Source organism: Zootoca vivipara, chromosome 15, assembly GCF_965207765.1.
Source record: "Zootoca vivipara chromosome 15, rZooViv2.hap1.1, whole genome shotgun sequence".
Lineage (NCBI taxonomy): Eukaryota > Metazoa > Chordata > Lepidosauria > Squamata > Lacertidae > Zootoca > Zootoca vivipara.
This window is the reverse complement of record NC_142598.1, coordinates 112904-138427: the sequence shown is the minus strand read 5'-3', so window position 1 is coordinate 138427 and position 25524 is coordinate 112904. Positions and strand designations below refer to the sequence as shown.

Here is a 25524-nt window from a genome sequence, read left to right as displayed (position 1 = left end):
CTTCCATCGAGCACTGGTGGACAGTAAGGAAAGATACAATGCATTAGTGGGCAGTAGGTATAAAAAGATTGACTACTCGTGGTCTACACAGTAACCACACAACCATTCAGGACAAATAGACTTTATTAAGAGAGCCATTCAAACACTCTGACACCCAGCCACAAACAAAGGCTGATGCCCCAAGGTAATGTCCCAAAAGTTCACACAACAATGACTACCGAGAACGCCTGGACATGCTGTATTGTTTCACACCAGCCTTGCCTCCAGCGTGTCCCCTCCTGCAAAAAAATAAAGGACACAGCCATTAACAGAGCATTGTTGTTGTTTAGTCGTTTAGTCGTGTCCGACTCTTCGTGACCCCATGGACCATAGCACGCCAGGCACTCCTGTCTTGCACTGCCTCCCGCAGTTTGGTCAAACTCATGTTCGTAGCTTCGAGAACAGAGCATTAACCCTGGCCAAACTTTGGTATTAGATACTTCACACATGAATAACAAACATGACACTGTCACCAACCACTTGACTCTACTTTTTTTTCTATAGGTGATGTCTATGCTTTTAAAGATGCATCTAGGTTTGTCATTGCTTTTCTCCCAAGAAGCAGATGTCTTTTAATTTCGTGACTGCTGTCACCATCTGCAGTGAACATGGAACCCAAGAAAGTAAAATCTCTCACTGCCTCCATTTCTTCCCCTTCTATTTGCCAGGAGGTGATGGGACCAGTGGCCATGATTTTAGTTTTTTTGATGTTGAGCTTCAGACCATATTTTGCGCTTTCCTCTTTTACCCTCATTCAAAGGTTCTTTAATTCCTTCTTACTTTCTGCCATCTGAAGTTGTTGACACATTCATAGAATACAGTGTTGTATTTTATAATAATAATAATAATAATAATAATAATAATAATAATAATATTTATACCCTGCCCATCTGGCTGGGTTTCCCCAGCCACTCTGGGCGGCTTACAACAGAAAAATGAAATAAAACAATTAAACATTAAAAGCCTCCCTAAACAGGGCTGCCTTCAGATGTCTTCTAAAAATCTGGTAGCTGTTTTTCTCTTTGACGTCTGATGGGAGGGCGTTCCACAGGACAGGCGCCACCACCGAGAAGGCCCTCTGCCTGGTTCCCTGCAACTTGGCTTCTTGCAACGAGGGAACCGTCAGAAGGCCCTCGGTGCTGGACCTCAGTGTCCAGGCAGAATGATGGGGATGGAGACACTCCTTCAGGTATACTGGACCGAGGCCATTTAGGGTGTTAAAGGTCAGCACCAACACTTTGAACTGTGCTCGGAAACCTACTGGGAGTCAATGTAGATCTTTCAAGACCGGTGTTATGTGGTCTCGGTGGCCGCTCCCAGTCACCAGTCTAGCTGCCGCATTCTGGATTTGTTTTAGTTTCCGGGTCACCTTCAAAGGTAGCCCCATGTAGAGCGCATTGCAGTAGTCCAAGCGGGAGATAACCAGAGCATGCACCACTCTGGCAAGACAGTCTGCAGGCAGGTAAGGTCTCAGCCTGCGTACCAGATGGAGCTGATAGACAGCTGCCCTGGACACAGAATTGACCTGTGCCTCCATGGACAGCTGTGAGTCCCGAATGACTCCCAGGCTGCGCACCTGGTCCTTCAGGGGCACAGTTACCCCATTCAGGACCAGGCAGTCCTCCACACCTGCCCGCCTCCTGTCCCCCACAAACAGTACTTCTGTCTTGTCAGGATTCAACCTCAATCTGTTAGCCGCCATCCATCCTCCAACCGCATCAAATATTAAAAACTTCCCTAAACAGGGCCCCTTTCAGTTGTCTTCCAAAAGTAAAATAGTAAAATAGACATCTGCTGGGAGGGTGTTCCACAGGACAGGCGCCACTACCGAGAAGGCACTCTGTCTGATTCCCTGTAACCTCACTTCTCGCAATGAGGGAACCACCAGAAGGCCCTTGGTGCTGGATCTTAGTGTCCGGGCTGAATGATGGGGGTGGAGACACTCCTTCAGGTATACAGGAATGAGGCCGTTTAGGGCTTTAAAGGTCAATACCAACACTTTGAATTGCGCTCAGAAACTTACTGGGAGCCAGTGTAGATCTCTCCGGACCGGTCCTGGCGGCTAGTCTAGCTGCCGCACTAGTCACTAGTCACTAGTCTAGCTGCCGCATTCTGGATTAATTGCAGTTTCCGGGTCACCTTCAAAGGTAGTCCCACGTAGAGCGCATTGCAGTGGTCCAAGCAGGAGATAACCAGAGCATGCACAACTCTGGCGAGACAGAGTTATTTCAACTTCGAGGTCGTACATTATTCTGTTAGTCCTTGGGCACACTATTAACAGTAGGTTACAGGAATGTGAAGGGGGGAACCCCCCCCCCTGTTCTGTTTACATCAGTAGTCAAGGGGGCCATGTACTCAAAAAGGTTGAAAACCAAAACTGTGGCATAAGGGATAAAACTAAACCCTCGGCTCAATGGGGCTAGAGCACTGCACAAGCATATCCCTCTGGAAATGACCTTCCAAGACCCCTAACTCAGACAGCCACTCCAGAAGGATACCATGGTCGATGGTATCAAAAGCTAAAAGGCTGAGAATTAACAAGGTCACATTTCCATTGTCTCTCTCCTGACAGAAGTAATCGTGCAGTGTGACCAAAGCAGTTTTTGTACCAAAACTGATGGAAATGGATTTGGAAAATCAGTTTTCTGCAAGAAAGTGTTTTCATTTCCCTTTTGAGTGGACACATATGGCTGTGCTATTAAGGGAGTAAGTTTCCAAAGAGTATAAGGAAAGTATTTAGGGGCAGGCGGGCTTTGGTGTGGAGTGTCTGACGCAGCCTCAGCACCTGGGCAATTCCTTATCATTAATCATCTCTATTATTGTGGTTTTATTCCGCCCTTAATCCAAAGGAGGGGTGGCCCCAATAGTTCTCTCCCGGTTCCTGTTTAGCCTCACGACAACCCTAAGAGGTAGGCCGAGGTGAGACAACGGTGACCTGCGCAAGGCAGCCCAGAAAGCTCTGCAGGTGAGCGGGGGTGGGGGTGGGGGGTGGCGGTCGTCAGTTTCGGACCCTCCCCATCCGGTTTGAAACAATAACACGAGAGGCGTCATCAGCCGCCATGTTGCACAGAAACTATTGTAACATATTTTTATTTATCGTCTCTTATGATTCCGGTCCGTCTTGTCTTGTCCCTCGACTCTTCCTACACTGAAAAGCCATCTAAGCACCGGAAGCGGAAGTAGGGAAAGCCGTTTCCTAGAGCGGAAGGGTCCGTCGCGTGGCGTCTTTTTTCACTCTCATTAAAATTCCTGTGCGCCCAGATGATGCAAAGCCCCTTTCGTGCCTGACGTCATCGGCCAGAGACGAAAGTTTTTTTTTTATAATTGCGCGTGCTCTGTGTTGGCCGCCGGGCGAGGCGCGGGAGTTGCTGTGATGTTCCGGCTCTGCGCGCAGCTGCTGAGTCGGGGAGTCGCTTCGCGGGTGAGGCGGCGGTGCGCGCGTGAGGGACCGGGCGGCGAAAGAGCGGCCCAGGCCGCTATGGGCCTTTTGCGCCGCCGCCGCCGCTCGGTGGCTCTCGGAAAGCGGGGGCCTCCCCTCCCTGCTGCCCAACTATGGCGGCTCCCTTAACCTCCTCCGGAAAGCCACTCAGGGGGAGCGCCCTCGGGCACACGCACACAAACCCAGGGGGCTGTACTGTAATTTTTCAAAAAATGAAATAAGGATCTTACTTGGCGAACCTGTTCAGGCTGGACCTCAGCTGGCGCTACTATCAATTTCTGGTGATAGAATCGAGCAGGGGCCCCAACTTGAATAAAATATTGTGGGGGAGGCTGGCATGGGCGTAGGCCAGATTTTTTTTGGGGGGGAAGAACCTCAGTTAAGTATTTTTATTGATTTAGGGGGGCATCTGCTCCCCCCACTACCCCCATAGGCCCTGGTAAGCCTCACTCCACATAATCACAAGACGCTGTGCTTGCACACCGTTTGAATGGCAGTGCCCATTAACTTTGGGGGGGGGGCGTTAGAGAAATGAGGAAATAAAACTGAAGACGCTATTTATTTTTTTATCCATGGCAGTATGTGCTACCATGGTTCAGAAGTGGAAGGACTGCATTGGAGAGGGCTGGTAGGGTTAAGCCAGAAGCCTTTGGGGTGTTTTGGAGAGATCTTATGGAATATATGATTAGGGCAAAGCTGCTACACTGCTTGACAGCCTCTACAGACGTATGTAATATGTGAAGGCAGTATTATTTTTGTAGTTATATTTTTAAGCATCCCCATTTTTCGTTTTCAGCTCATTTCCAATGTTTGTATTTTATCTGTGAAGTATAAGATACACTAGCCGCTTATATTTTTTATGTCTTTTGTCCATCAAAATGTGATTCACCATTCCCCATTATGTTTGCTTTATTGGTTTCTAAACTGTGTGCAAAATTAACAAAGAGTATTTGGAAAAAACACACGTTAGTGTGTTGATCACCACACATCACAGCAGCAAGGGACTTTCTTTGCCTTGTCTTGAATCTTACTTTTTCTGAAGAAGTGTGCATGCACACGAAAGCTCATACCTATGACAAACTTAGTTGGTTTCTAAGGTGCTACTGGAAGGAATTTTTTTTATTTTTTTGTTTTGACTACGTCAGACCAACACGGCTACGTACCTTTTTATATTCAGTCAGTTGTTCTCAATACAGTGGTACCTCGACTTACAAAGGCGATCCATTCCATGGCGCTCTTCGTAAGTCGGAACCTTCAGATGTTGAAGCGTCCATTCTGCACATGCGCGGACCACACACACCGCTTCTGTGCAGGTGCAGAATGCATGCGTGGCGAAAATACTTCCAGGTTTGCCAACTTTGTAAGTCGAAACCTTCGGAAGTCGAGGTACCACTGTACATGTGAATATAGCCACAGAGGGAAGAAGAACAAGGTTAATAGGAGTGAAGCCCTGTGCTTATGTACTTGCAGCTGTGTAAAGAAGTGCATAGTGCTCTCTTTTAGAATTTTTTGAGTCTTCTCTTGGTTGCACAGCACATCCACCGGCTATGCAAACCCAATCCACTCCATTCCTGAGATACCCAAAGCATCCTTGATGGGACTACTCATCAAAAGCATTTTCGGAGATCCAACATATGAGGCAAAGGGAGCTTTCGTGACAGGGAGTGCTACCTTTTTGCAGTGTGCCACTAAAAGGAGTTTAGGGCAAAGTATGGTGAGCACATGTATTGAAAAGCATCAACATGTTCTAACTCATATTTTATATACGGCATCGCAAGTGAACTTTTCAAAGCAACATAAGCAAAGAAAAGGGGGGAAATAAGCAAAAATGTCAAGCCTCTGCCTCAGTGAGCATATATGTACATTTCAGTAGTGTGGAGAAATTGGGGGTGTTAAAGAGGAAGGATGATGGCAAGGATAATGGGATTAATATGATAAAACAACAGTTATGCATCTATTAGTTAAAGCCTCATCCCTATGCATCAGTTTAGTGGAATTACACTATGCTAAACATCTGCAAGGACTACTGCATAGGACTATGAATGTGCACAGTGAAAAGTTCAGGGTTAAATCAAATGACCCCATGGGAAAACTGGATTTGGGGCTAAGTTGAGAGAGGTGGCACCAGGTTGGCATTCTGTCTGATGATCTAAGCATAAGCCATATCCATGATAAAGGAGCAGCCATTTACAAGAGCTATCTTGATTGAGTCACCAGTACCTTCAGATATCTTACTCCGTTTTTATTTCTTCCCTTAGCCTTTGTGTACAAACCAGACAGGATTTCTAGGCAGCCCTGGTGTTTCAGCTAGTGTGACAGATGCATCTTCATTAAAAGGTAAGGCCTTTTCACGACCAGAACAGACTTGTTGCCTCTAGATGTGGTAGGGTACCCAGGACCAGTGGTCAGGGATCATGGGAATTGTAGTCCAAAACATCTGGAGGGCCAAAGTTTGGGGGTGCCTGTCCTATACACACTTGAGAGTGAGTCCTATTGAACTCAATGGAGCTTACTTCTGATGTGACATGTATAAACTTGCAGTGTTAGTTATCAAGAGTGTTAGAAATGCCCGATCCATAACAGTGATGTGAGGTGGAAAACATTCCATTTTAGAAATGCATCATTTCATACAAGTAGTTAGCAACATACTGAATGGATCTAATAGCAGTCAAAGATAAAACAAATACTGTAATATTGTTTTAATATATGTAATATATACTTGAGTACCCCTGGAAAGTACATGCATTTATGTATTCAGCTCTTTGAGCATGCTAAAGTTAATATGGTAACTGTCCTCAGTGCATTCACTTTTTAAATTTAAACAGTGTAAGGGAAATGCATGCTATATGTTGTTCAGCGTCTTTGTAAATGACTTGGATGAAGGAATTGAGGGGATGTTCATCAAATTTGCAGATGACACCAAACTGGGAAGGGTAGCAGAAAACAAAATCAGAATTCAAAATGACTTTAATAGATTGGAGAACTGGGTACAAACTAACAAAATGAATTTCAATAGGGACAAATGTCAGGTTCTGCACTTAGGCAGCAAGAACCAGATGCACAAATATAGGATGGGGGACACCTGGCTTACTAGCAGTACATGTGAAAGGGATCTAGGAGTCTTGGTGGACCACAAGCTTAACACGAGTCAACAGTGTGATGCAGTAGCAAAAAAAAAAGCTAATGCTACTTTAAGCTGCATCAATAGTAATGTCCAGATCAAGGGAAGTATTACTCTATTCTGACTTAGTCAGATCACACTTGGAATACTGTGTCCAAATCTGGGCACCACAAGTTACCGTATTTTGTGGACCATAACACGCACCTAGTTTTTAGAGCAGGAAAACAAGAAAAAAAATATTCTGCCTGCCCATCGCTCCCAAACTTTCCTGGGGCTTCATGGGAAAGGGAGGTGGCGGGGGCCGTGGAGGGAGCGGGGAAAGCCCGATTTCAGGCTGCTTGTCACCCCCACCTTCTGCCGCTGGCAGGGGACCCTGGAGGGAGCGGGGAAAGCTCAATTTCGGGCTGCTTGTCACGCCCCCTCCCCCACCTTCTGCCACTGACGGAGGCTGCAGAGGGATCCGCTGCCGTCCGTGCCTTCGCTCCATAACATGCAGCGACTTTCCCCCTTCTGTTTTTGGAAGGGGAAAGTGCGTGTTATGGTCCGAAAAATATGGTAAGAAGGCTTTTGACGAAGCTGGAACATGTGCAGAGGAGGGCAACCAAGATGATCAGTGGTCTGGAAACTAAGCCTTATGAGAAGTGCTTGAAGGAGCTGGGTATGTTTAGCCTGGAAAAGAGGAGACTGAGAGGAGATATGATAGCCATCTTCAAATATCTTAAGGGCTGTCACATGGAGGAGGGAGCAAGCTTGTTTTCTCCTGCTCTGAAGCGTAGAATTCGAACAAACAGCTTCAAGTTGCAAGAAAGGAGATTCCAATTAAACATTTGGAAAACTTTCTGTCAGCAAGGGCTGTTCAGCAGTGGAACAGATTCTCACGAGAGGTGGTGGACTCTCCTTCCTTGGAGATTTTTAGAGAGAGGTTGGATGACCATCTGTCATGGATGCTTTAGCTGAGATTCCTGCATTGCAGAGTGTTGGACTAGATTACCCTTGGGGTCCCTTCCAACTCTATGATTCTATCAAGTTGCCATGTCTTAAAAATATTTACAATTAGTTCAGTAAGAATAATTTCCAAGTAAAGTTTTGAATTTAACTATAAAATTAAAAAAAATTTGGTATCTGAAGAAGTGTGCATGCACACGAAAGCTCATACCAAAATAAAAACTTAGTTGGTCTTTAAGGTGCTACTGAAGGAATTTTTTTTATTTTACTTCGATCCAGACCAACACGGCTACCTACCTGTAACCAGAACTATAAAATTAAAATTGTATTGTATTGTATTTTATTGATTTCTTCCTTTAATCAAATGTTTCTTTTAACCCACTATAGCTATTGAAAGTAACTTTTGTTGCACCCCGAAAGTAATATGGTGTGCGTTTATATATATTTTTACTAAATATGAGTCAAACATAAATGAGAACACCATCAATTTAGGGTAGTAAATTTTTTTCTGTTTCAAAATCTTCCAGTAAACAGACATCACTGCTTCATACTGTGATTAAGAATGGAATAAATTTTTGAAAGAGAATCAAACCCGATTCCATGTGCATATGTAGTTCTCAACCCATTGCTTCTGAGGAAGTTGTACAGATCCTTTCAGGCGATATCATTAGAGTAATCTTCAAGCAACAACTTTACAGGCTCTTAAAACGTGGCTGACAAACTTGGAAGGGGTTGCCTACCTAAACATTTAGTGCAGCTATCTAGAAGTGAAACAAGTATTTTCAGTTCAGTTATATCCTAAAAGAGATCTGATGATAGCACCTAGCCATTTCAGATATTTTTCTAGCCATGGTTTGAAATAGAATCAATCTTAATATAGGTTTTTAAATAGTCACCTGGCATTTCCTCTAGGCATACAATTAAGAAAGCATTTATAAATTGGGTAAGATGTTACCTTTCTTCTTTGCAATAATGAGTCCCAAATAAATAAAACAGGAATGTGTGCATATGGCCTTGTAAAAATGTATATGGAGCGATGCTTTTGTGAATTTACTTTCAAGTTTCAAAGAAATTATTTCAGGCAAGATTGCCCCAAATCACACCTGCATGTATTTCCCCCCTTTGCTTCCTTTTAGAAAACTGTCCTGACATAGTCTCTAGTGAGCCCATCCTACGGAAATGCAGCATTGGCATCCCCAAACACCTTTCACCTGTTCAGGCCTGGGTAGAGTCCCTAAAGCATTATGACGCCAGCCACGTGGGCTTGACAGATTTGCATCCTGATGTGTTTGCAGTAATGCCCCGGTAAGAACTGATTACCGATTACTAGACATTTGCAGAGATGGGCTGGAAGTGACCATCAATCGTTAAAAAGTGGCTGTGGGGATTTCTCATAAAGCATTTCATGCATCAAGGAATGGTGGTGAAGGTTGGGGGCAGGTTGGAAATTTGTAACAGAAAAGGGATATGGAGTATTGGTTATGATATGTAAAAGGCTGACATGCAGATCTTAAGTTTCAGGAATCCTATTCAGTTGAGCACCTGGCAATCCTATAGACCAGGCTGGGCCTGTCCTTATGTTCCATAGGGATAAGATGCCTTGAATGGTTCCTGAAATTTAGCTCTGTGATTTCAGGAGTCTGGGCTTTTCAGTTCATTTTTACAGGCAACTCCCAATTTGTGTGGGGGTTGCTTTCCGGGTCATTGCACGCTTGCATGAAATTGCATCTCTGCCCCTGCTCCTTTTAGTGACGTCTTTTATGATATTTCTGGGTCATTTCTGGATTCGCCACTATGCACATGTGAGTGTTTGCACACACATCAGTCGTGCCTAAAATGTGAGTTGCCTGTATTAGCTAAGCTTGTTAGGGAGCATTTAACGCCAAAACAGAAGTTGAAATCTTACCTCCTCATGGCTTTCCTAGGCCAGGTTTCAATTGGTATCCTCCATCTCCAGCTGTATCTTTTCCCTTGGATAAAATGGAGGCTTCAATTACTGTGGCAAAAGGGACTGGTGTAAAAATCTTGTGTTTAAATTCTGAACCTTTTTAACCACACTGCTTTCCATCATGATGGTTACTGTGGTGTTGTCCCGTTTCCCAGATCTGTTGCTAACTCTTGCTTCTGGTTGGTGTTTGTGTGTTTTCCCCTCAGCATTGATATTCTACACACAGTGGCCATCTGGCAGAAGAACTTCAAGAGAATTGTAAGTATAGAAGTTGGAAGATCAGGAGCTGGTGGGCAATATGGGGAAGAACATTGTTCAGTGGGAGTTTTGCAGGGAGAAATTTGGGGCACACAATTTGCCGGGGAGAAAGGGGGCACAATAAAGATATCTTATCTTATCTTATCTTTGCATAGTGAAGTTAAAAGTCCAAAGTCATTTTGTTTTCATTTTGTTTATTTTGGGAAGACTCCTCTTCACATTTTGCTGCATCCATGAATTCCACTAAGAAAGCAATTCTTTCTTAGCTTCAGCCCCCACCCCTTACCACCTTTGGGGACAACAATCTTACAAGGTTGTTGCAAGAATTACTGAGGTAAATTGTGCCCAGCACTTTGAGCATTCTGATTGTGTTTGGCCAGAGCAGCATACACCAGTCTCACCTGCCTTAATTTTCCAGAGTTATGCCAAGACAAAGACTCGCGCGGAGATGCGTGGTGGCGGCAGAAAACCTTGGGCACAGAAGGGCAGCGGACGGGCCCGGCATGGCAGTATCCGGTCACCTTTGTGGCATGGTGGTGCGTGATGATCTCTCTCTCTATCTCATACCACTGGGGGATATGTCATCTCTGTAAGCCTTGGAGACACTAGTAGCTGTTCCCTTTTGTGGCTGGGATGCAGGTACCCAAAACACTGCTCTGTCAGCAGAGCCCAAACACTGTCACTTCAGAAGGCTGCTAGTGTACAGGCAAGATGATGTGTTTATTCCCACTGATGTCCCATAGACTTCTCTGGCTTTTGCTTTTAGGTGGTGTTGCCAGTGGCCCTCGTGGTCCCACCAGCTACTACTACATGATCCCCATGAAAATGCGTGTCCTGGGACTCAAGGTGGCATTGACAACCAAACTGGCACAGGTACCACACACCCACAGTTCTTTGTGAATTCAAAGAGTTATTACCAGTGTAATACGCTGGTGACTGGTTGAAGGGTTGGCTCATGGTTAGTTTTTTAAGGCCTGTAACTGGACTCCGTAGTTATGTTTGAATATCTCTGTCTATCAGTAGTCATATTACTTAGTATTTATATAGTACTTAGAGCAGGCTTCCCCAAATTCAGCCCTCCAGATGTTTTGAGACTACAATTCCCATAATCCCTGACCTCTGGTCCTGCTAGCTAGGGATCATGGGAGTTGTAGGCCAAAAACATCTGGAGGGCCGAGTTTGAGGAAGCCTGACTTACAGGGTTTCCAAACATCATCATAGTATATCCTGCAGCAGTCCTGTAACATAGGGAATCTGAAGAACTCATTCAGTCTCTCCACCTGCTGAAGTGAGGGTGCAGGTTGCTTGCAGTCCTTTGCAGATGCAATTGGGGTCACAGTAACCCAAATTTTCGCACAAAATAATAGCAGTCACGAAGAGGAACAGTTTTGTTGGGTTGCAAGGATTTCTAACAAATCAGGTTTGTAAAAGGGCTTCATAAACCTGTGGGGGTACTATTGATCCCTGATACCGTAGTAGTGAGGCTAAGGAAAGTGCATGATTTGTTACTTTGGAAATAGAGAAATACTATGCTTTTTACCCTCTGTGCGCCTTTCTCCTAACATAACAGAACAAGCAGGTTCTGGCTAGACACTAAGAAGATCAAAATAATTTAAATAGCATTTCTGAGGTCATTTTAAGCCCTACCAGTTTAATTGCATTGGTTCCCCCCCCCTTTATTTTTTCATTCATTCCAATGAGTAGAATTAACTAAATTCTGTAAAAAAATAAAAACACCAATTTTTAGGACCCATCACAACCCTGCAATGGCAGCTCTCACCTTGTTATGGTTGAGGAATACCTGGAGCATTAAGTTGGGAAAGGCAGGCACAAATATTTTTTTAAAAAAGTAGTGCTGTCATGGTATATTTGGCCCTACTTGTTTACGGCCGCCGAGACCACATAACACCGGTCCTGAAAGACCTACATTGGCTCCCAGTACATTTCCGAGCACAATTCAAAGTGTTGGTGCTGACCTTTAAAGCCCTAAATGGCTTCGGCCCAGTATACCTGAAGGAGCGTCTCCACCCCCATCATTCTACCCGGACACTGAGGTCCAGCGCCGAGGGCCTTCTGGCGGTTCCCTCGCTACGAGAAGCCAAGTTACAGGGAACCAGGCAGAGAGCCTTCTCGGTAGTGGCACCCACCCTGTGGAATGCCCTCCCACCAGAGGTCAAATAGAACAACAATTACCAGGCCTTATTATTATTATTATTAAAGAAACCCCTGGTTATATGTGGAATGTTCTCTCTGCTTAATGCACATTTATCTTAATTAGTCCATAATCACAGAGGAGATGTGTGGAAATTTGATTATTTAATTCAGAATCCTTCCAAAAAGCATCCCAAGTGCTGGCAAGAAAATATGATGGTCTGCGGAGAAAAGCAGTTGGGGGCCTCAGGATAGCAGTGTTTAAAAACCGGTGACCTGGCCAACAGCACTAGATTCTGGTATTCCTGGCTCTGGCAGCATCTCCTCACATTGCCCATGTGAAGCCTGCATGCTGTGCTCTTGCCCTTTTTGTGTGCTCCCATTTCCAACAGTGACAAGCTGCTGTGGCTTCCCTACCTGCCAGTGATTCACTGTCAGCCTTCTGTCTCCATGCTTGCTCTTGTGAGCTGCTGCTGAGATCTTCAGTCTGCGTTTGGGGTTTTTGTCTTTTTAAATAGAACCCTTCCCCTTGCCACTGCTTTTACTGATAGACAAAAATGCCTGTAGGCTAAGGCATCACTGCTCATCTGCAGCAGAAAAATTCTCTCTCCCCTAAAAAGGGCTGCCTGAGTTGGCTGCTGTTATTGTTGCTGCTTTGTAGCGGTTGCTAGTGTTTTATACAGGGTGGTCAATGTGCATGTAGCCTTACTGACTAACATAAGCAGAAATGGCAGATCCCTGCTTTGGGGAAAGCTTTACTTCTGCTGTCTTTTCCTCGAGTCAGACCACTGGTCCATCAAGTTGCTTTTTGTCTATTCAAAGTGGCAGTAGCTCTGCACAACATCAGGCAGTGTTTTTTCCAGCTCTGACATCCTTTTAACCCCGGGGGGGGGGTTGAACCTGCAACCTTCTGCATGCTAGGCATGTGCTCTGCCACTCAGCTACAAACACTTGTTTGGGATTTTCAGGAAAGGCTTTTGTGATACCTCACAGGTGCCCTGGAAGAAAGCTGCAGACATAAGACACATCATGGGAGAAGTAGCCTAGAAGACAGGCTTCTGTTGTCTAATAGAGAGTTCATTTCCTTCGGCTCTTTTCTTCTCTCTCTGCCTGCAGGATAATCTGCGTGTTGTAGACTCTCTAGATATGCCAACTTCTGACCCACAGTATCTGATGGACCTGGCCCGCTACAGACACTGGGGAGAATCAGTGCTGATTGTTGATGTGTGAGTTTTGCTTCTTCAGGTTCTGTTTGGGGGTGTGGCTGAGGATACAGCCTGTCATTGGGGCCAGAGCTTTAGAGACACTCATGTCTGGTTTTGGGGGATGTTGGTTTGACCAGAGGTTGCTGCTGTCTTGAGCCATAGGAACACTTTCAGAAATGGCCCAAGTGTTTGTGACAACTTTTATCCAGGCCATTAGTTTTCAAACTGAGGAACCCTAGAGTTTGGCAGAACCTTATTCAGGGGTCCAGAATAAAAAGATCAGTAGTGTCCCAACAAGTTGCTTTGAAGTACCCACTGATCTCTTGAATTGTGCAGTCACATTCAATGTTTGGTTCACACAGGGTGAAAGTAAGATCCATCAGGCCCGGCCCCTGGGAACCTGCTTTGTTCTCTAGAGTATGCCTTGGTATGCTGTATGGTACATTCCAGTGACCATGGGGTTGAGATGGAGAAGGTTTCTTCAGAGATCACTGACTGCATCATAAAACACAAAACTTCCAACCAAGGTGGAAGATGGTTTTTTGGTCATGTGAAACAAGAAAAATAGCATTAGCTTCAGTCATGTGGCTGGGGGTATTCGTAGTGGAGCTTTATGGATTTAGGTAGCTTTTATGTGTCAGAATGTGTGTCTGCATAAAATGGCTCAAGTTTCAACCATGTCCCTTGTGATTTCATCATAGTTTGAAATGCCCTTCATCATAAATGTCGCACGCTTGTTTAGGTGTGCAAGAACGTGCCTCTTGTAAAGGTTGGAAATTAGGCACTTTGTTGTTGTTTAGTCGTGTCCGACTCTCTGTGACCCCATGTTAGGCACTTTGTCATTTGGGCACAATTACTTTAAGCTGCTGTGTTAACAGTGGAGGGCCCTGAAACTTGAAGCCCTTGTTGAAGTGCATTTGTTGGTCTTGTTTTTCATTGTGCCTCTTGGATAGATACAGAGTATTCTTCTGACCCAAATTCATGCATACAACTTTCATATTGAAACAGCAGAGAGACTTGCAATGCTTCAAGCAGCCTTTCCCAAGCTGTTGCCCTCCAGATGATGTTGGACTCCAACTCCCACCAGCCCCAGGCAGCATACACATAGTCAGGTATGATGGGAATTGGAGTCCATAATATCCAGAGCGCAGCAGTTTGGCAAAGGTTGCCTTACAGACTGACTTAAAGACTTAACAGATTTATTGTCTGCAAAGTGTGCTTTACCCTGCAACAGCTATAAGACATTAATTTCTTAAGGCACAGTGGCAATATTTTCTATTTTGCGGCAACAGAATTTCATGGCAAACATTTTGGAACATCTTGATGAGGCTTCTGAACTGAGAGCGACTCTTCTTAAATAAGCTCAAGCCCCTTTTGCTAATCAGGTTTTTGAGCAATGAGCCTCTAGTGCAGACTCCAGCAGGGACAGGAGGCAGATGAGGACCCACCCCCGGGTCACTGCATACCACCCAGCCAAAATGGAAAGGGGAATGACTAATATTTTGTACCAACAAATCTTCGACCTGGACCTGCAAAACATACATACTTTTCCCTTTCTGGATTCCAGCAATGACTTATCTGAGAACATCAGAGATGCAACGAGAGGCCTTAAAACCATCACAGTGCTGCCAGCCATAGGTGAGTGGGGTTGGGGAGAGTGGGCAGGGCCTTCTGCAGATTGACTCACTGCATACATAGTCTGGGGTAGGATGCTTAGGCAGTTGCAGGCAAGCATCCCATCCAGTCTCTAATTCTTCATACAGCACAGCAGTTTCAATGCACAAAACATCTATCCATATCTGTCTATTGATATTTTTTACTTCATCCTTTACTGCTTATGACTACTGGTCATTACACTGTAGTTTTAACAAGAAACAAAGTATAGTAAAGTGTGTGCACACACAGAACAAAAGCATATTCTTAAGTAAGTTCTTAAGTTAATTGGTCAGCTTTATAGTTAACAGTCTGAGGATATTTAGTATGACTTGTGCTAACATTGACAGTGAATAATGTCATTCTACATGCAGCCAATATATCCATATCTGACTGTAGAGCACCAATGATTGCATAACAAGGCCAGTCCCTCAAATAGAAGACGCCTTCACTCCGGTATGGCTCCCCTTATCACATACAAAGCCCAACAAGATAACGACAAGAATCCACCAACAGCATCAATATGGCTAACCTGTTTCAAAACATCCACCCACCCCACTCACACATGAAAACAAAGTTCACCACAGCCAATCACAAACAAGCAACCACACCCTAGGCCAACCCCAACTTCTCTCACCACCAAAGGAACACAAGCAAATAGCAGAGAACCTACACAAATGATGCTGACACAAAACTCCACACATACATTAAGTAAAATAGAAACATCCCCACCCACCATGGCCCCCTCCACCTCTTCTCCCCTTTTCCTTCCTAATGTAACACTAAAGTCTCAACAAATGAAACTGAACTGTAGGAAATTGTAACTTGAAAAAAGAGACATTGCACATACTTTTGTAAACTGAGAAATCTTTAATAAAAATACTTTAAACAAAAAACAAGGCCAGTCCCTATAAGGGGCTCAAAGTAATATTTCTCTTTTACTGCCAAAAAGCTCCCAAAAAGCTTTAGAATTCTGCCCCATGAATATTACCCACTCAGACAGCACCCATTGAATTGGTGCATCCTCCTTTCTCCCCAGTCAACAGTTGAGTGATCAAGCAATACTCCACAGAAAGCCAAGTTTGGCCCATGGATTTCCTGTTTTTGAGCTGTGACACCACTTTCAGCCAAGTATGCTTGTAGTGCAAGGATATAGGAAGCTGCCTTATACTCAGACTGGTGGTCCATCTAGCTCAGTATCATGTATACTGATGGCTGTCCAGGTTTTTAGAGAGGGGTGGTGGTTGTTGGGGTTGTTTTTTCTTTCTTTCTGTGAACTGCCCTGAGACCTCCAGGCTGTCCACCTGGAGATGCTGGGGATGGAACCTAGGATCTTCTGGATGGAAGGCAGATATGATGACATTTCCCCTCACTGGCCCCACCATTCCTGTCTTCTGCATCCAAGCTAGCCTTCTTGTCACGTCTTGCCATTGCTACCCTTCAGCCGTTTGGGGCCAGGTCTCATTACAGATACAGCCTGACCCCTGCGTCTTTTTTTCTCACAGGTCTCAATGTGCACAGTATGCTGAAGTATGAGACCCTTGTACTAACCCTGGATACAATTGCCTTCCTGGAAAAGAAGCTGCTGTTGCATGACTCGCGATACAGGCTGCTGTACCCTTTGCAGTTGCCCTATAGAGACTTCCCATAACATTTATGGAGAATGTGGACTGAACAGCTGTGAACTAGACACCTCTCACTCCTTGCATCCTTGGAAAAGTTTTTCCCCACCTAAAATGAACATTAAAGCTAAGTTGTCTTCCCAGGTTGCAGCCTGCCTTTATCTTTAGACATAGTTCCTCTTTCAAAAATCTTTTTTTTTTAAAAAAGGTTGATTTATGGTGCTTACTGTTGAATTTGCACAAGTGAGGAAACAAAAAATCCATAATGCTTTTGTGCTATACATTTGTATGGTGAATTTCAGGGTGGGGTGGGGAAAGAACCCTGCTGGATCAAACCAAGGGCTCTCCTGGTCAGCACTGTTTCCATAAAAACATAACAAAACATTAAACTTTTAAAACCTCCCAACACAGTCAAACCTTGGTTGTCAAATGTAATCCATTCTGGAAGCCCGTTCGGCTTCTGAAATGTTCGACAACCGAGGTGCGGCTTCTGATTGGTTGCAGGAGCTTCCTGGACTTAAGCGGAAGCCGCATTGAACATTCGGCTACCGAAAAAAGTTCAAAAACTGGAACACTTTTGGGTTTTCGGCTTTGGGAGCTGAAATGTTCCAAAACGGAGGCATTTGGGAACCGAGGTTTGACTGTACAGGGCTGCCTTCTGATCCTAACCAATAGTGGGGTAGAAGTGGGGTAGAAGTGACAGGCTCATTAGATGGGAGTGACCATGCTCTTCTGGAGTTTATTATACAGCGGAAAGGAGCAGCCAAGCATACTAAGACTCAAATTCTAGACTTTAAGAAAGCCGACTTCAGAAAACTTAGGGAAACGCTGGGTGAGATACCATGGACAGAAATACCAAAAGGGAAGGGAGTTCATGATGGTTGGGAGTTTGTTAAAAGGGAGATATTAAAAGCACAACTTCAGGCAATACCAATGAGACGGAAACATGGAAGGTGCCTAAAGAAGCCAGGGTGGCTATCTAAAGAACTTTTAACTGAGTTAAGATTTAAAAGGGATATGTACAAAAAATGGAAAAAGGGGGAAACCACCAGAGAGGAATTCAAACAAATAGCCAGCACGTGTAGAGACAAAGTCAGAAAAGCTGAAGCACAGAATGAACTCAGGCTTGGTAGAGAGGTTAAAAGCAACAAAAAGGGCTTTTATGGGTATGTCCGTAGCAAAAGCAAGAACAAGGAGACAGTGGGGTCACTTAGAGGAGAAGATGGTGAAATGTGAACAGGGGACAGAGAAAGGGCAGAACTCCTCAATGCCTTCTTTGCCCCAGTCTTCTCCAAAAAAGGAAACAATGCCCGACCTGAAGAATATGGAGCAGATGATTCAGCAGGGGAAACACAGCCCAGAACAAGTAAGGAGGTAGTACAAGAATACTTGGCTAGTTTAGATGTATTCAAGTCTCCAGGGCCAGATGAACTACATCCAAGAGTATTAAAAGAACTGGCAGAGGTGATTTCCGAACCACTGGCAGTAATCTTTGAGAATTCCTGGAGAACAGGTGAAGTCCCAGCAGACTGGAGGAGGGCAAATGTTGTCCATATTTTCAAAAAGGGGAAAAAAGAGGACCCAAACAATTACCGCCCAGTCAGCCTGACATCAATACCAGGAAAGATTCTAGAGCAGATCATTAAGCAAATGGTCTGTGAGCACCTACCTAGAAAGGAATGCTGTGATCACTAAAAGTCAGCATGGGTTTCTGAAAAATAGGTCATGTCAGACTAATCTGATCTCATTTTTTGACAGAGTCACAAGCCTGGTAGATGAAGGGAATGCTGTGGATATAGCCTTGATCTTGATTTCAGCAAGGCCTTTGACAAGGTGCCCCATGATATTCTTGTAAAGAAGCTGGTAAAATGCGGGCTAGACAATGCTACCATTCAGTGGATTTGTAACTGGCTGACTGACCAAATCCAAAGGGTGCTCATCAATTGCTCCTCTTCATCCTGGAGAGAAGTGACTAGTGGGGTGCCACAGGGTTCTGTCTTGGGCCCAGTCTTATTCAACATCTTTATCAATGACTTGGATGATGGGCTTGAGGGCATCCTGAGCAAATTTGCAGATGACACCAAATTTGCAGATGACACCAAATTGGGAGGGGTGGCTAATACCCCAGAGGACAGGATCACACTTCAAAATGACCTTAACAGATTAGAGAACTGGGCCAAAGCAAACAAGATGAATTTTAACAGGGAGAAATGTAAAGTACTACACTTGGGCAAAAAATAAAAAAATAAAAAAAATGAAAGGCACAAATACAGGATGGGTGACACCTGGCTTGAGAGCAGTACATGTGAAAAGGATCTAGGAGTCTTGGTAGACCACAAACTTGACATGAGTCAACAGTGTGATGCAGCAGCTAAAAAAGCCAATGCAATTCTGGGCTGCATCAATAGGAGTATAGCATCTAGATCAAGGAAAGTAATAGTACCACTCTGGTCAGACCTCACCTGGAATACTGTGTCCCGTTCTGGGCACCACAGTTCAAGAAGGATACTGACAAGCTGGAACGTGTCCAGAGGAGGGCAACCAAAATGGTCAAAGGCCTGGAAACAATGCCTTATGAGGAACGGCTTTGGGAGCTGAGTATGTTTAGCCTGGAGAAGAGAAGGTTAAGGGGTGATATGATAGCCATGTTCAAATATATAAAAGGATGTCATATAGAAGAGGGTGAAAGGTTGTTTTCTGCTGCTCCAGAGAAGCGGACATGTATTCAAGCTACAAGAAAAGATTCCACCTAAACATTAGGAAGAACTTCCTGACAGTAAGAGCTGTTCGACAGTGGAATTTGCTGCCAAGGAGTTTGGGGCAGTCTCCTTTGGAGGCCTTTAAGCAGAGGCTTGACAGCCATCTGTCAGGAATGCTTTGATGGTGTTTCCTGCTTGGCAGAGGGTTGGACTGGATGGCCCTTGTGGCCCTTGTGGTCTCTTCCAACTCTGATTCTATGTCTTCTACAGGTTATATAGTTACTCATCTCTTTGACATCTGATGGGAGGGCGTTCCACAGGATGGGTGTCACTACCAAGAAGGCCTTCCTGGTTTCCTGTAGCTTCACCTCTATGAGGGAAGTGCTAGAAGGCCCTCAGTGTCTGGGCTTAACGATGGGGGTGGAAACACTCCTTCAGGTATACTGGGCCGAGGCCGTTTACGGCTTTAATGGTCATTACCAACACTTTGAATTGTGCTTTTAAACGTACTGGGGGCCAGTGTAGGTCATACAAGATCACCAGTCTACCTGCTGCTTTCTGGATTAGTTTGTAGCCCCATGTGGAGTGCATTGCCGTAGTCCAGACATCTCCAACACGATCATGATCGATGAGTCGATCGTGCAATGGATTTTTGTTGCTCGCGACCCAAGCCTTGGCGTGCTTCCGCCCACTGCCCTCTCCCATTGTCGCCAGGTGCCCTCGGAGCGACTCTGCAGGTGGCATGGGTGGTTGAGGCTCTGCTTACCCAGGCTTGCTCACCATGGTGCTGCCGCAGCAAGCATTCTGGCTGGCATTCACGGCTGCCTCAAGCACCCCACTCCGGCCGCTGGCTTTGCCCGACCCCCAGTCAGCTGGCTGGCCTGGAAAGGCACAAGGCGCCTGCCTCCGCCCCCTGCAAGCCACAGCCATGGGGCAGGGAGGCAGAGACGAGGCGCGTGGGCTCTGCACAGGCTGCAGCTGCGGAGGCACCCAGCCAGCCCCTCCCGCCAGTTCCCATGGAAAGAAAATGCCCTCTCCCTCCTTGTTCTGTGTGGATGCTGAACTTTCCTCACCTTTCCAGCTCCAGCCTAGCTGCGTTTACTCAAAAGTAAGCCGCTGCCCTCCTTTCCACAGAGCTCTTCGTCTGGTAAAGCGGGAATTTGACATTTTGAGCGTGTTGACTTCCCATGTGCACCAAGGGCTCTGGGAGGTGGCTGGGGGGGGGGTTAATAATTTATTATTTTTATCATAATAATAATTTATTATTTTTATCATAATAATAATTTATTATTTTTATCATAATAATTTATTATTTTTATCATAATAATAATTTATTATTTTTATCATAATAATTTATTATTTTTATCATAATAATAATTTATTATTTTATCATAATAATAATTTATTATTTTTATCATAATAATAATTTATTATTTATATCCCTCCCATCTGGTTGGGTTTCCCCAGCCAAATATATGTTTAAGTTGAAGAATGGCAATGGGAGAGTATGGCAGATTACTGCCAGTTTTTGATATTGGATAGTACAGTGAGGGGGGGGAAAGTATTTGATCCCCTGCTAAATTTGCCCATTTGCCCTCTGACGAAGAAATGACCAGTCCATCATTTTAATGGTAGGTTTATTGTAGCTGTGAGAGACAGAATAACAACAGGAAAACTCTCAGAAACCCAGAAGACAAACGTCAGAGATTGATGTGCCAGTCTAATCTCCTTGAGGCCTGGGACCTCCAAGATGTTATTATTTGTGGACTGTAAGATCCTCCATGGGGCATACCAGGAGAGGCGGTCCCGTAGGTACGAGGGTCCTAGGCCATGTAGGGCTTTAAAGGTTAAAACCAGCACCTTAAACCTGACCCAATATTCCACCAGGAGCTAGTGCACTGGATGTATGTGATCCCGTGGCAAGGACCCTGTAAGGAGCCTTGCTGGGGCATTCTGCACCCGCTGGAGTTTCTGGGTCAGCTTCAAGGGCAGCCCCACGTAGAGTGAATTACAATAATCAAGGCTGAAGGTGACCATTGCATGGATCACAGTGGCAAGATTAGGGCGAGAGAGGTAAGGGACCAACTGCTTAGCACGGCAGAGGTGGGAAAATGCCGCCTTTGCTGTAGGTGTAACCTGCGCCTCCATAGAAAGAGAGGCGTCGAAGATTACACCCAAACTCCTGACAGAAGGTGCTGGCACTAATTGCGCCCCCGCAAGGGATGGGAGTTGGCCCCCCAATCCCATGCTGTCCCGACCCAGCCAGAGGACCTCTGTCTTCGAAGGATTTAACTTCAAGTGGCTCCCACACAACCATCCAGCCACAGCTTCCAAGCACTTGGTCAGTGTGTCTAGGGCTAAGTCAGGATGGCCGTGTTAGGTTTTTCCTTTAAGTCTGATGTGGTCAATGGTGCTACACAGAGATGTGTGTTTGTAACCTTGATCTGAATGATAGCACACCTGTGAGCTTTTGCTAATTTGAATAATTGAAGGTAGAGTTTGCTTACTGTAATGTGATTGGGTAATTGACTATTTTGAATTCTGTATTTAAGCAAATGGTTCATGGGTGTGGTGGTGGTGAATGTATTGTGAAATGAGAGGAAAGGAGTAGAGGAGTGTGTTGTATATAATTGTAAATAAAAGCAAGCAAAGATACTGAATACGACTTTGTTATTTCGTCGACCCTGCCACTGTTGCCATTCAGTTGGTGCGTATTTTGCCCAACAGGCCGTCCATCAACAGATAAAGCTGGGTATCATCAGCATACTGGTGGCAACCCAGACTGAAACTCCAGACAAGCTGGGTGAGGGGGCACATAAAGATGTTAAAAAGCATCGGGGCAGAAAGTCCCAGATTCAGCCCTCAGCACATAGGGCTGGGGAAAATTCATTGTCTAAAACCCCTATAGAGCCATCAGTAAGCATGGCCAATACTGAACTAGATGGCCAAATGGTGTCACGTTCTGAGTGGTCTGTGCCTGGAGTGGCTGGAGCCTTCCTCTGGACAAAGGGGGCTTGCTGGTCACAATGGACAGGAAGATACTGCAGAAGTAGTATTAAACTAAGCAGCAACACAGGAACAGTCTCATGAAAAGGAAGCCCGTTAATCTTGGGGTTTGTGGTTTTGAACTACAGTTGCTGTTTCCTCTTCGCAAGATCATTTACCACGCAGAACATCTGCATGCTAAGCAGAGGTGCTGAGCATCTGCTAAGGCTTTTTAAACCCAGTAGGATCCTTTTTTAATTGCACAGGTGGGGAGAGAGCCTCATTTTCTCATGGGCAAACTCCCTGTTGAAATCAGCCTTTTATGCCACCGGTGTTCCATGTTTTTGTTTTTTTGTGCCACTCTTCTTGTGCTATAGTGGCAGAGTGCTTGCCCCGATGGCAATAATGCAATATACATTGGGGGAGCTTTACAGAACAATTAATAAAGCAGATGGGATATTATTGCATTGATAACAGGTTTCAGAATATAATAATAATATAAAAAACCCACCAATCTGGAGAGGCCCCTGGTCCTTTGTCTCTTGCCAACACTCTTTGTTCCAGTTCTTCTGAGAAAGTTCAGACACAGGGACCTGACTTGCACATTTTGGAGTAAAGATAGAAGCAAATAATTCAACCAGCTTCTTTAAAATATCCCCTTCTCCTATATATATATATACATATACTGTGTGTATATATATATATATATATATATATATATATATATATATATATATATATATAATATTTCATTGAGTTTTCCAATTTAATAATCCAATAAGAACCACATTAAAACATTCCAAATTACAATACAATAAAAAAGCCAAATATATTCCCAAATTACAGTACCAGTATATATCTTTGGGTGACTTCCCATGCTCTGAATTTCACGGAGTGCCAGTCATCTAATATCACATTGCATTTCTTAATTAGTCAATAAACCATTCCGATGTTAATCCTTCACTTAATTGTCATTTATGTTTACAACCACTGTTCTGTTTAAACTTTTGTCTTCATAATTCTGTGTGAAATATTTCCCCCTGATATTATCCCCATTCCAGCATTTTCTGTTTCTGCCAACAGGAGCCATAATACGCCACATCCCAGACAAAAAGACACCATTAGCTCTGGGCAGCCATCCAGAATTCCCCTCCGTAGTCTCGCACCATCTCCCAATATGCTGATACCTCTGCAAAAACAAAGTAACTCCACTCCAGATTTTTTCCCTTCCTTTCACTGAGGGAACAGCAGCAGTGTTCTTTCAAACCCACTTGCATTCAAACAATATCCCCCTTCTCCTTTAGCGTGTATTTAACTCCCTTCTTGTCCAAAGGCACTACTGCCTTCCCTAGCTGGTTTCCTGCTTCTAACGTAGTTAAATATTATTCTTGTTGTTCATCTGGTGATAAATTCCTTGAAATTATTTTGCTTTGCTGCTCTGATTACCTGTTTGCATTTATTTTTCTAGACCTTGTGTCCCTTTTTGTTCTCTTTTGGGCAAGACTTCCATTTTCTGAATGAAGTCTTCTTACCTCTAGAAGTTTCCTTGACTCTGTTTGTTAACCATGCTAGCATCCTCTGGGTAGTAGTATTTAGTAGTAGTACTTAGTAGTACCTTTCCTGAGCTTTGTTGGATTTCTTTGTTGGAATGCAACTTTGTTGGATTTCTATGGGAGATCTGTGTGTTTGTGTGTGATTTCAACAGCACTGTCCAGAATAGACTTTTATTTCTGATGTTTTGCTGATTTCTTTCCCACTAATGGAAATTGTTTTAGAGCCAAAGTTCAGATATATTTTCCTGGGTTCCTGCTCAGATGGCATACAACTGTTGCTGTTTATGGGAAAGCTGCTGTAAGGTAATAGATTTTATTATCAGGTATCCCCAGAGACTTCTGAGTAATTGAAATAAAAGTTTCCTTTATCCTTCTGCCAAATGGCTTTTTCCCACCTGGGTGTGCCAAGGAATATTGTGCAGAATTTAGAATCTGAGAATATCAGCTTTGGGGTTTGGGAACTTTCTGGTTCAGATGAAAACAGGTATAGATGTTTTATGCGCCACCTGGCTGAATATAGCTCATCCGCCATGCATTGTGACCTGACAGCTGACCCAACCCTCTGCTCCCATTTTCCCAGTTCTAGGAAGGCAGCAAAACTAGGAGGTCCATTGAGTCCTTGTAGGCCTACCTTGTGAGTGTGCTGTGTTGGGCTTGAGAGATCACAACTTTTGCAAGCCTGCCTTTGAAAAGCACGGAGTGGCTGCAAAGACTTCCAAGATTCACTGCAGTTGGGAAAGAAAAAACCCTTCCCAAAGTCCACAGAGACAGCCTGTACTAGCAGCGTATAACAGCGGACGGGTTTTATTCCAGCATCGTCCTGAGACACAGAGATTAAGGAGCTAAAACTGCTCCCTTATTGTCACCTGCCAGACCAGAGGAAAAGCTTACCGTATATACTTGAGTATAAGCCAACCCGAATATAAGCCGAGGCACCTAATTTTACCTCAAAAAAACTGGGAAAACTTATTGACTCAAGTATAAGCTGAGGCTGGGAAATGCAGCAGCTACTGGTAAATTTAAAAAATAAAAATAAATACCGTCCTATGCCTTTCCCAGCTGCCGGCGGCGGGGTGGGGAGAGAAATGGCGAGGAAGGATCCCTTCCTCTCCGCTTCTCCCTCCCTGCCTCGCACAGAGCAGGCATAGGATGGGGGTTTGGAGAGTCGCAGCGCAACGCTTCTCCGAACCCCCGGTCCTGTGCCTTTCTCCACCGCCACCCGCCTCACTCGAATATAAGTCGAGGGTGGCTATTCCAGCACATTTTTGGTGCTGAAAAAGTAGGCTTATACTTGAGTATACAGTATAGGGTAATTTCCTTTGTTTGTTTTGTTTCAGGGTTGTGTGGGAAACATTGGGGCAGAGCCAGAATAAAAAGTGGCATCTGTGCTTGTTATTTTGTAAGAAGCATATTTTTGTTTTTGTTAAGTTGATCTGAAACTTTTATCAGTACAGTCAATATTTTGTGTGCTTGTACAGTATCAGAGCTGTAGATAGGAAGAGCCGCAGATTTATTTCAATGATTTTTTGCACTGCTGATAATTACCGCTCACTCATCAAAGCAGTAGGCGGGGTTTGTGACCCTGTGCAGGCTTCCCGTGCCAGGGTGACACCCCCTTTTGTTGCTGGCTCTTGTTCTGCCCCCTCCCTGGCTACCCAATCAGCTGCTGGCTGGGGGCAGAGGAGCACAGGCCAGGTAGTGCAGGGCTCCAGCCGACTACCTCTCCATTTGGTCTCTGGAGCATCACTCACACTCCCTCTAACTTTCATGTGGTTTTCTTGCAGGCTAACCTTTTCCTTCCTAGGTCTGTGGGTGTTGCTATAGTCACACGATGGTTGCTGTGTCCCAGAGCCAGGAAGGAATTTTCCCTGCTTGGCAGGTTTTGCCTTCCTCATAGCAATTGTCA

General features: G+C 44.6%; 1 protein-coding gene across 2 annotated transcripts; it reads left to right on the top strand.

The window, feature by feature from the left end:
• Positions 1-3387: 3387 nt before the first annotated feature.
• Positions 3388-16524, top strand: MRPL4 (mitochondrial ribosomal protein L4). 2 transcript variants are annotated; one of them, XM_035101572.3, is made up of 9 exons: positions 3388-3460; positions 5737-5815; positions 8681-8849; positions 9699-9750; positions 10169-10286; positions 10517-10623; positions 13018-13127; positions 14674-14744; positions 16265-16524. In XM_035101572.3, the coding sequence occupies exons 1-9, from the start codon at positions 3413-3415 to the stop codon at positions 16408-16410; spliced, it is 900 nt and encodes a 299-aa protein (XP_034957463.2). In that variant the 5' UTR covers positions 3388-3412; the 3' UTR covers positions 16411-16524. The 2 variants fall into 2 exon arrangements, with proteins under 2 accessions (XP_034957463.2, XP_060124717.2); XM_060268734.2 differs by having other exon boundaries at positions 3395-4204.
• The last annotated feature ends 9000 nt before the right edge of the window (positions 16525-25524 follow it).